This window comes from Protopterus annectens, chromosome 5.part0, assembly GCF_019279795.1.
Source record: "Protopterus annectens isolate FY-2018-M chromosome 5.part0, PAN1.0, whole genome shotgun sequence".
Taxonomy (NCBI): domain Eukaryota; kingdom Metazoa; phylum Chordata; order Ceratodontiformes; family Protopteridae; genus Protopterus; species Protopterus annectens.
Genome location: NC_056735.1, coordinates 1,626,317,115 through 1,626,329,252, shown reverse-complemented (window position 1 = coordinate 1,626,329,252; position 12,138 = coordinate 1,626,317,115). Strand labels below are relative to the sequence as shown.

The following is a 12,138-nucleotide window of genomic DNA, read 5'->3' as shown; positions in this document are numbered from 1 at the left end:
ATGCAGTCAACATGTGCTCTGTAGGCTCAAATTCCACTGGGTTTAACACCTAGTGTTCCCCTCTGAGATGCTTACTCCCATCCTATCCTGCCTGGTTTCTGTTGCACATGAGTCACTGTCATATTCTCATTGCATGTGTTACAGTCAGGAGTTTATCCTTCTATGCCATGGAGATGCAGTTTTTATTTTTTTTTAACATGTTAACCTCATGTTGTTGATTTGCAGAATCAAATCTATTTTACTTGACAGATGAATGACCATGCTGAAACCCACATGATCGACAATCCAGTTCGTTGATCAACATAAATAACACAAAAACAATGTTTTTGCTTGCAGAGGTACAAGCTCCCCTGCACCCCACACACACCCTGCTAATTATGCATACCAACTCCAAGATTGCATTACAGTAGGTAGGTAAAAGAGTACATTCCCCAATCCCCACTGTACCTCAGTCTCTGTCAAAATTGCCAACAAACTGCATGTGGGTTGTGACAATGCTGTTCATCAACCAAGTGACATAGACCCATCAGAATTAGCAAGGCTGATGGTTGGTTCTTATATTGAAAAGACTGCGGTGGTGGTGCTGCGGTAGCGTTGTCGCCTCACAGTTAGACATTGCCCGTTCGATTCTCAGTTAGAGCGTCTTCTGTGTGGCGACATGCGTGAAGGGGCGTTCCTTCGTTGAAGGTTGTGCGTTAGGCCTGGCAAGCCAGCACGTAAAACTCTACTGCCAATCATTAGCGGTCCGGAGTTCCGCTGTGGCGACCCCTAACCGGGAAAAGCCGAAAGACACAAACAAACTGATGTAACGTTAGAGTCTAGGAAGCTGAATTTAAAATATTTTCCATCTGTGAGGTGTAATGAGTTTTTGTTTGAATTTTCAAAAAAAAAAAGACCTGTCTATTTCACATTTTTGCTTAATACATCTACCTTGTGTAACAAACTATGGAAAATATTGTTGGTGTATGTCAAAATAGTGGTTGTTGAGGCTATAATCCTATCTACAGTGGATATAAATTTATCTTTTTGAAAAGCTGTAAAATTATAGTCACCTGCTCTGTTGATAAAGAACTTGTTACGGATTTTGTGCAATGTTTTTAGTGTGTGTGTACACTATTTGAAACATCAGGTTAGTAAAAGTAAATGTTCTTTGTCTGTATCACTATCACACTAGTCCTGACTGCTGGGATTTCATCTGTAGAAATCTTGACGTATGTTCCAGCTTCCAGATCTCAGTATCCTTCCCCCTTCCAGGTATGACATGCTTCATTATATCGGGAATGTCAGGACGTACCTAGTATAAGACAGACATCTGTTCATACCGGTTTAGAATTTTTGTACTGCAGTTTACAGTGCACACATCAATTGCAGTGTGTCTGATGTCTGGTGTGGTTTGGCCTGCTTTGGTCTGTAGAGCAGATAATTATGTATTTCCTATTTCTGCTTTTGTGGTGGTTGGTGAATTTAGGTAGTCTTATACTCAGCTGGATGTCCAACTATGCATTAGGGCATGTAAAGGCCTATGAAAAGTAGATATTCTTATGACAGGCACATTCCACACAGATGTCTATGCTTGTTGAGTATTTTGTCTGGGTCTGGAAGATGTTATTGAAGACTTGTAAGGTTTTACAAAGATTTGGACATAATACTTTTAGAAGTAGGCAGCATTCTCTGCAAAACTGCTTGGATTGGAAGAAGCTGAAGGCCTACATCCACCATTGTGGCATCCTTGAATTTGTCCACTACTTCTGCTGTCCCCCCTAGAAAAATATAATCTGATGTCCTGTTACAGCTCAGAAGTGTAGACCATAGGGAATAGTTTTCACAGCCCTAGGATAGCACATCTCAAATTCCCGAGGTCTCTAATGAACCCCTCGGTGGCCATGAACTCAAGGGAATCAGGTACATCCCACTCAACCAATAGCCATAGCTCAACTTTAGGAATGGGCAGTCTATTGCACACATCTTGTCTTTGAAACATACTTCATAATTTCAGAATTGCTGAACAAATCAATACACTGTCTTAGTAAGGGAGAATCTCACTGGTCTGAGTGTGGAAGTCCATACACACCCTCTGCAGATCTGGGATTCCAAGGTTGAAGTCTCGACTAATAGGGATGAAGGGGTAAGAACAGAACCTCAGGAACCTTGTTCCCTGCAGATGCCCACTACTCTGATATGTGGCACGTTTTTGCCACGCATGCTGTCCCAGGCTGTACTTGAATCATGAATCTCCTTGCCTATGGGTTCCGTCCAGGTTTTACAGAACATGCAGCTGAGCTCTGAACTGCCTGTGTCTAGAGTCCCCACAGGCAAAGGAAAGATGGAGTATCTGCTGAAATGGGTAGAAGATGCCTCCCTAAACCTGAAGAAGACTGTTAACAAATCTCCATAATCTTTTCTTTTAATTTCTCCAACTGTTTTGGATTTGTAATACCATGATACTAAGTCAGGGTATGATTAGGCTCCACAAAATTAACATTGTTTTGTTTTTTGTTAGCCAAGAGTGCTCTCCTCAGCATTCAGTGTGCCCAGAATAGCCTCCTCCTGCAGTTCATATGGGGTTAAATGTACTGGTAGTATATTTAAGAAAGATTGTAAATTATTTTTTATTAGTCAATTTGTTTTGTTCTGGGAGATATTTAGGTAGTAATGACAGGTTATCCTCAGCACATTGCCATTTACAAGTATATGACCTCCCCATCTCAGTTCTGCAGGAGGAAAGTCCTTAGTAGCCCTGGTCAAAAGTCAGCTCACACATCCACAGAGGCACCTGCACTCCTTATAAGGTGCCTGCTACACCTCTCTACTTAGTCACGTAATGGCTACATGCAGCGCTTGCAGCTAGGATTTATCTTAACAAGCACTGAATAACTACCACTAAAAAGTATAGAGTAGTGTGTGTGTTTCTGCGTGTGTATGTTGTGTAAAGATATATAGCTATCTGAATGTATGTATGTGTGTGTGTGTGTATATATATATATATATATATATATATATATATATATATATATACATACACACATACATAAGTGTGTGTATGTGTGATATGGTAAGTTCTGGTACATGACATACTTTGTATGACATTCAGAGTGGACAATGGGTGGTGAAGACAGTGGTGTATACTGAAGTGATTGAAAGCTGCAGCTTATGTTTCCCTTCTTTTTGTTTGTTTCTCTCTAAAAGTAAGCTTAGAGATGAGTTAGCAGAGTTTATTTTAGGTGGGTTAGGGTATTTTGGGTTTTATGTGTATCTGCTTGTCTGTTTCATGTCCTCAGCAGATTGTATCTATAGTAATATGAGCAGCAATCTTATTTCTGCTGGTATATTTGTTGATATGAGTAGGGATGTGGAGACAGTCAGTCATAACCTGCTCTTATACAAACTTAAAAGACTAAACTTCGGAAACAGTGCCATTGCTTGGTTTCAAAACTACCTGAAAGTTACAGCCTCAAGTTTACAGTCATAAAGCCTTCACAGAAGCAGGTAAACATAATACTGGCATCCCTCAAGACCCAGTACTTGGACCACTACCGTTATCCCTATTTATTAATGACATTTCTTTTGACCTCCCATATCTAAAGGTTGTAATGTATGCAGATGATATTTTATTGCTGGTGATATTACACACAAATTCTCATACCTATGCATCTGGCTGCAGTCAAACAAGTTATTAATTAATGCCTCAAAGACGAATGTTATCCTTTTTGCAAACAACAAAAGCTTACTACATCACCAAAACCCTTAAACGGGATTTCATTCCTTATGTAATCAGACAAACATAACATTAGATCTACTCGTCAACTTAAAAACTCATACTGGCAGTATAACCACCAAAGTTCTCTCCCAACTAAAACTATGCTAACACATATCTCACCTCCTCACTCATTCTGCTAGAAAATCCATAGCTAAAAATTTTCTGTTGCCTAAACTGGAATTTGCCTAACCCCAATTGCTCTACATTTCTCCCAGAACAACTGAAAGCTGCAGATTGTGGAGACTAAGATATGTAAATTTGCATTGTTTACAGAAGAACAACACTGTACAATGTTAAAGTTCACGGTCTGCCTATCTTTAGTAGTTGCTTTTCTTCTAAGTACAGTATTATTTAAGTTAGTGCATATGGGCTACTGCTCACCTTTTGAACTAAGCCATCCATTATGTAACAGAACTACTAACTCCAAGCCAGTCAAGACTCTTGTGTCATATTAGGTAGTCCACCCTGAAAGTTAGCCATTGGTAAAATTACTGGCTGACGTTAAAAACAGTAAAATGCTATGAATATTCAAGTAAACACTTAAAAGATTTCCTTTTCCAAGAAGCCAGATGTAAGAGTTTTCGTGATACTGGTTAAACCATGATTATCACCAAATTTAACTAATGTAATCAGTGTAAGTTGTAACCAAGTATATATAATAAAGTATATGTGTGTGTGTATATATATATATATATATATATATATATATATATATATTATTAATACTGTAAACATACTGTAATACTCTAATGTGTACTAGTTTCAGAAGATACTTCACTATAGTTGACACAAATTGTGTCCTTACAATCTATAAATCCTTTTTACTAACATAAGGGACATCAGTGAATTTTTAAGCTTATAGTAATCTTCATTTCTTTAATTATGCACTGTTTTTTTTTTTGTCTTAATTACTGCTGCATACAATTATTAACTTTGTAGCAGGGTTGTGACTGACAAGTGTCTCTGGAGAGATCAGCCACTATTATTGAAATGTTTTTCATCCTAATATAAACAGATTTCATTTCTGTATATTTGATTTAGATGACCAGTGTTTTATGTGTTTATTTTGTCCAAGCAGTTACTTTTTAAAATTTGATATTAATGGGAAATTCAACCTTTGTTTTACTTTATCTTTTTAATTTACTGCTATTTTTGTTTACTCTTTAAAAGAAACTGTAGATTTGAGTATGGCGGTTGGTTAAGATGGTTTAGGGTGTTCTGGTGTTGTGTGCGGCTACAATTTGCATCTTCAGTTTACAGACTTTTACTCAAGTTCCCAATGAGTAGTGTAAGTATGGCAGGTATGAGTTTTAGTAGCTTTGATGACATATTCATGCTGTAGATAACCATTTAGGTCAATTGAGGTAAACTTTTGGTAATGTACCAAGGGAACATTTATAAAATATACTAGCTATAAGTGCTGTATCATACTTGCTCGGGATTTACCATCAGGGTAAGTGTGTGTGTGTGTATCTATACCTAGATCTATATGTACACACACACACACACACACACACACACACACACACACACACACACACACACACACGTATGTGTTTACACATGTATATGTTTATATATTTACACACGTACCAAAATAAATAATTTTTTTACCAATGTATAAAAATTTGATGATGTTCTTGTTTCACTGTCACAATCCTGACTTGTGGGGTTTCCTTCTGTGGATGCCCTTGGCCAGCCAAACTACCAAAGTAAAAATCTGCCTCCTCCTATGGCTGTGGGCATCCTATCCTGACGTCAGTATGCCTGGGTATAAAGGGAGCCATCCAAGACCATGAGACCAGTCTTTTCTTGTTGTCGGAGCCTGAAGCAGTGTTTCAGCGTGTTGGTCAGTCCACACCAGAGAGAAGTCATCTAAAGCTAAGTACCCCATTGGGGAGCTCATTCTCTTTCTTTAAACCCATGTCAGATAAGGTTAACAATTGTCTCCAATGTGGTAAGCACATCCCGCAACAAGGCTTTCATGTGTGTCACCTGCCTTGGCCTGGATCATGACATCCTTACTTGCTGTTTTTGCACCGATTTTGATTCTAGGGGTATCAGGCATAGGGCCGAAATCTTAGCTGGGCATCTAAGTCTGCCATCTGCCTCTCATCATCCAATGGCATCCACCGGTCATCTTGAGGTTGAGCTCCCTAAGCATAGGAAGGAGAAGGAAAAAAGACCCAAGCTTACAGCCTCGGATGATAACTGTTTACAGTCTGCCAGTCTCCCTAGGATCATTATCGCTGAGGAAGGTGAGGCACTTTTGCAGCCTCCTTCTGCGACTGAGGCGGTGGCACAGGCCTCTGTTGAGACCCATACAGAATCTGACATGCAATCAGGTCCTTCATCTTCTGCACAGGCTTTGACTTTCAGTTTGTCAGTTGGGTCTGGAATTGCTCAGCAGACCTCTGCTCCCAATGAGTGATCTTTTACTGGCGTGACGTTCCTTCAAGGCATCAGCCTACATTGGTTCTTCCTTACAAAGAGACTGGCGTCAGGATTGCAGATATACCTAGGCCCAAGGCGAAAGCTACCTCTAAGAAGGGTTCTACCTCAGGTCCTATGCCTAGGCCTACCAGTTCCCGCACACTAGGGTATCAGCAAGACCTGGTCAGGTTAGCTGAAGACCTTATCTCCTTAGTTAGAGCTAGGCAACCCCCTTTGGAGTCTTCCTCAAGGAAAAGGAAGAGGGATTCTACCCCTGAAGTTTTCTCTGAAACTCCTGATTCAGATGAGGATTCTGACATGGAATAGTCTGTCTTTGAGGAGGGACCCTTCCTTACTACTTTTGAAGATTCAGATTCTGAAGAGAATCTGTATTCAGCTTCACCTCCTGAAGACAACACTTTTGGGGAAACACTCCATGTCATGAAGAAACATTTGCAGTGGGAGGCACAGGAATACCCACAATCTAAAAAGAAGGTTAGGGAGTTCCTTGACCACTCAGAACACAAACCTTTGGCTATTCCTCTTTTGTTGGAGGTGGTAGAGGATGTTTTTATGGACCTTGTCCTGGATCCAGATTCTCTACCTCCAGCTCCTTGAAAACCAGACAGGCTTTACACGGTGCTGAACTCACATAAATACCTCTTCAAAAACCCCTCTGCTGACCCAGACATTGTCACTCCAAGCCCTAAGAGAGCAAGAGCCAGCTCTTCAAAGAACCCTTTACCTGCTGATAAAGAAATCAGGGCCCTTGATAGTTTGGTAAAGTCTGCACTTGTGCTACTTTAGCCACGAGAGCCCGTAGCTCCCAGTTTCATTTGGAAAGAGTTAAAAGAGTACCTAGGGGGCAACTTGGCACCTTCAGGTGTGGAAGATGCTCACAATGTAAATTTATCAACACCTCCGATAGTGTTACCATTAGAGACAAGAATTATAAAATCTCAGGTCATTTTTCATGTGACTCACAAGGAGTTGTTTATTGTGCTAATTGTACCCACTGTGATGCATTCTATATTGGAAAGACCGAGCGCAAGCTCAAACAGAGGGTTTATGAACACCACTATAATATTGTTAGGGCAAATAATAACAACGCTCTAGCAAGACATATTATGGTGTTTCCAGAGCATAAATTCAAGTTTGTGGTGTTACAAAAGATTGAGCACAGTGTCAGGGGAGGACCATGGTTTTTGAGACTTCAGGAAGTAGAATTAGAGTGGCAAATACGAACCTTAGCATATATGTTTCCTGGGCTTAATGAACAAATATCCATTAAATGCCTTCTTAAAATGAAAGCTCTAAATAGATGAATTCATAGTAGGTAATTAACTTTTTATACCTGAATAATAGTTTAATAGTGATAGGCATATTTATGCCTAGGATTAGATGATTTTTAATGGCAATTTTAGGGCATATATATGGCATTTGGATATTTATTGGTCCATTCTTATTAGTAGGAACTGGTAATTTTATATATTTATATATGTGTATAAATAAATAAATGTATCACATATAAATAATTTTTATACAATATCTGATATTTTATGTCTAGATAAAATGGACAATAAGATATATGTTGCACATATTTTGCATTTTACTTACTTAATATCAATAACTCAGCTTATGAAGTTGGTTCATTCAATATTCTATATATATTTTTAAATAATGGCTTTTTTAAGTACTGTTTTTTTAAGAAAGGTCTTAATTTGATAGCTTGTAAGGTCATTAATTAATTAGCTTACTAATTGAGTACTTTTATAGTATATAAAATGAGTGTGGACTGTTTTAAATCTGTTTGAATTTGGTCTGAAGAAGCTGGCGTATTGTAGCCGGTGAAAGCTCTTACCATTCATTTGTGAATAAAGAAGGAGTTTCGTTTGAGAGCCTCAGCACCTTTTTTGTGGATTTACTCATTTGATAAAATACCAACAAAGTATTTTAGATAAAATGAAGTAAAATATATCCTCCCTGGAGGACAAGAACATTGCTAAGGAACTGTTGGACTTTTGCCATTCCATCTCCCAGGTGGCTAGACACTCTTTACACAGTGGCTATGATGCTATGGAGGCCTCTAGCCTAGCTGCTGTGTCTGGCTCTGTTATTAGAAAATGTGCTTGGCTTAGGGAACAGACCATGTCAAATCCAGACTTCTAGATGCTCCCCTGGATAAGGACTTCATTTTTGGGCAAAAGGCTGAGGTTGTGCTAAAAAGTTGGAAGATAAAGGAAAATCTATGCAAACTGTCAAGGACTTCCTCCAAGTACAGCCTCCTAGGTTTAGTAGGAATTTCCCCACTAAACACTGGTCCTTTCCCTGTCTGTTAAAAAGTTGCCAAAAGAAATCCTGTAGGGAAAGGCCTCAAAGGCAATATCAATCAAAAAGGCCCAGGCAGTGGTCCTCAGAAACCCCCATGCAGGGGAGGTGTAGGCTGCAGGGCCCTAGCAGAGGGCTACAATGGCTCTTCCTTTCCCCTTTCTGCCCCCCCTCCCCATAAAAGATAGGAGGAAGACTATCCCTCTTCAAAGAAAATTGGTCCCTCATTACTTCAGACAAGTGGGTTCTGAAATTTATCTCAGATGGTTACAGGCTCACTTTCAAAGAGCCATTAACATACTCGGGTTATCCATATATTTCACAAAGTCAAAGAGCAGAGGCCCTTTCTCAGATTCACAACCAATGATCACAGGGCTCAGTGGAACCAGTACCAGAACACCAAATAGGGAAAGGGTTCTATTCCAGACTATTCCTGGTTCCCGGAAAGGACGGCTGTTGGCACCCTATTGTAGACCAGCTCTTTGTGTCCTTTGCCATTGGGTCTGCAGGGAAGCCCGTTTCCAAATAGATGATCTCCAAGTGGATATCTCACTGTATTTCTTTTTGTTACAGCCATCTTGGTAAAAAGCCACCCAAAGCTGTCAGAACTCTCTCTGCTAAGGTCACTGTTACCTCTGCTGCATTCCTGAAAGGGTTCCCTACCAAAGACATTTTGAAAGCTGCTACTTAATCATCTCTGCATACCTTTACCAAACACTACAACTTGTCAGCCTTCTCCAAGCCTAGAACAGCATTTGCCACTGCCATCCTGCAGGGCATCTCTCTTCCCCATAATCTTCCTTCCACCCTCATCTCATCTGTGGGAATCATCCCACACATCATGACTGCAACAGTGAAACATGAAGAGCATAGTACAGTTTTGCACACTTAGCATAAATGTGGATGTTTGAGTGTATTCACTGTTGCAGTCTTCTTTCCCTCCGTCCTTCCCCCTTTGCCTACAGTAGTAATCTGCTTCTGTCTTTTTCACTAATCAGAATACTCCTCGTTGTTTTCCCTAAAGGGCCCTTTTTCTACCTTTGATCTTTGTTTAGGATCATCCTGGAGGCTCCTACCATCTAGAGAGCAAGACAAAATCGACATCATGGCTTCTGCTTGCTCCCTTTCTGCCTAGGTGTACCGTCATCAGGATAGGATCTCCCAAAGCCTTAGGAGGAGGGAGATTTTTACTCTGGTATTCGGGACGGCCAAGGGCTTCCACAGCAGGAAATCACACAAGTCAGGACCGCAACAGTGAATACACTCAGGCATCTACATTTATAGTAAGTGTACACAACTGTACTTTCAAATCTGCAGTTGGTTTTGCTCATGTTCAGTAAATGGTTATAGCAAGCTTAGAACTTTAATCTTTTTTTTTTTTCTATAAGTTGTCTATGGGAACATTGCCAGCATTCAGCACTGGTTCTTACCTACTTTATTTTTTCCAGGGGTTTCCACTGTTTTCATATGTGTTACTCATGTTCTATATATGACAGGAAACACATTCCTCCTTTTGAAGTTGTACAGAAGCTCCTGTGCTCTTTCTGAGTGTGTATGGTGTTTATGTGCACGTACGTGGGTGTTTAACTGTTAAAATACATTGAGTACAGTGTTTCAGGAGGACCATGAGCTGTCGTACCATGAAAATGGCAGACAAATGCATTCCTAAAAGGCTGGCTGTGTAGAATAATTAAATGTTTTCAGTTTTATGGTTGTATAAAATGCCATTGAATGCTTTTGTGCTGAACACTCTCTCTCTGTATTTCACAGGCTGTACATTGTTATTTTATGAGACAGATGGCAGATCTGGAATAGACCAAAGCAGCATCCCAAAGCATGCTGTTTGGGTGGAAAACAGCATTGTGCAAGCAGTACCTGAACATCCAAAGAAAGACTTTGTTTTCTGCCTCAGTAATTCACTTGGGGATGTCTTCCTGTTTCAGGTTTGTTTTCCTTAAGAAACATGTACTATTCTACAGTTATTCATCTGCAGAGCCGTGTTTCTCAGAAACTTGATTATCGCTTATATTGCAAAGTTATCAGGTTAAGGTTGTACAAGTAGCATAGGAACACAATTGTTAGCATTTAAGAAACAAAAATGTCCTTTTAAGCTACTAGAAATTACTGTGAATTTAATGTCCTTCACGTTTGAAACATATTTTCATTCCTTTTGTCTAACTGCTAGTGGGTGTTTAATGTACTGAGTGTTTAATGCCTTTCATTCAGTTTCAGTTTTGGCATAGATTTCTCTTCTAGTGATGATCTCTGTCTGACTCTTTTTTTGCCTTGAGTTTGAAAAGGAACCCCCCCCCCCCGGCATTCCTATGTCATACCTTACTCTCATTGTTCTGTACAGAGCAAGACTTGTATTCCTGTCATTTGTTTTTAATTTCTAATTCATTTATTCCATTATTTCGAATGTCTGTCTGGAGTGCTTTTCCTTAGTTCTTGCCATGATAAGACTGTGCCCTTTAACCCTTTAGAGTCTGTACCTTAGCTGTGTAACTCCAGGGTACAGCAACAACTGAACAGCATCAGTTTAGCTGTGCTACAGAAGCCTGTCCCAAGCCACAGCTGTCTCTGTTCAGCAGCAACACTTGCTTTTTTTTCAGCACTGTTGTATCATAATGAGGTGTTTGTGTGATATTACTCATATTAGCATCAGCATTTTCAAGCACATCATGTATGTCAGAGGGGTTTGTAGGCTGTTTATTTTTCCTATTATGTGAGTGACAGAATTTTCCAAGAATCCTAAATTAATGTTTCCTTTCCCTAACAGCTGATGCTAAAGGATTTTATTGTTTGGGTCAATTGTGCACTATTTTTTGGAGTGTCCTTTATCCATGCTTTGGAGAATATGGGTTGTACTTTGGCATTTAAGGTTGAAACCGTATTAAATATCAAACACAAGATGCCTTCTCCCATATGGGTCTTTGTACAAATGTCTCTTCTCAGGGGTGATATGGGTCCACGGTATGGTAAAGTGACTTGTCATTCACTCACTTTCCAAGTTCAGACCAAAGGAATCAAGCCCAGAACTATAGGTTGAAGCTCAGTAAGCAGCCCATAGCTTTAGCCCCATGCGCCATACTGGTAGGCAATCATTTAATTTCTGGTCTGGCCACTCACCTATACTTGCCTTTATAGAGTTGGTCTAACAAAACCCTTTGAATGCTGTAACACCCAGATGACTTGTGATTGTGCTAGATCCAGCTGTTGCAGGTCAAGATGCAGAAGTCCAAAAGAATGGGTGAGCACATAATACGGCAGTGACATTGCAGCTGGATAGGCATACTGAAATATGTCCTTTATCATTGTCTAAATGAACAGTTAAGTGCAGTTTCTCAGAGGGGCCTAAAACTTTAGGCCTCCCAGAAGAGCACCAACACCTACTTGGGACCTCAACTTTGTTCTGGAAAAACTCACGCTACCTCCTTTTGAGCCAACTTTCTCAGCTGACTTAAAGTTTATATCATGGAAGACTGCCCTGCTGCTAGCAATTACTTCAGCTAGAAGAGTTTCAGAGCTTCAGGCACTAATGGCAGTAGAGCCTTTCCTCATTTTTCATCAAGACAGAGTTTCTCTACGAACTAACCCCTCCTTTATGCCTAAGATGGTAT

At 39.9% G+C, this 12,138-nt stretch overlaps 1 protein-coding gene across 4 annotated transcripts in view; it reads left to right on the top strand.

Moving 5' to 3' along the window:
- The window catches only part of TIAM1 (TIAM Rac1 associated GEF 1), a 2,502,716-nt gene that overhangs the window by 705,986 nt on the left and 1,784,592 nt on the right, over positions 1-12,138 (top strand). For all 4 annotated transcript variants that reach the window (XM_044071404.1, XM_044071407.1, XM_044071408.1 and 1 more), the window contains one exon: positions 10,289-10,461. In XM_044071404.1, the coding sequence (XP_043927339.1) occupies positions 10,289-10,461 (173 nt within the window). The remainder of the gene's footprint in view (positions 1-10,288; positions 10,462-12,138) is intronic.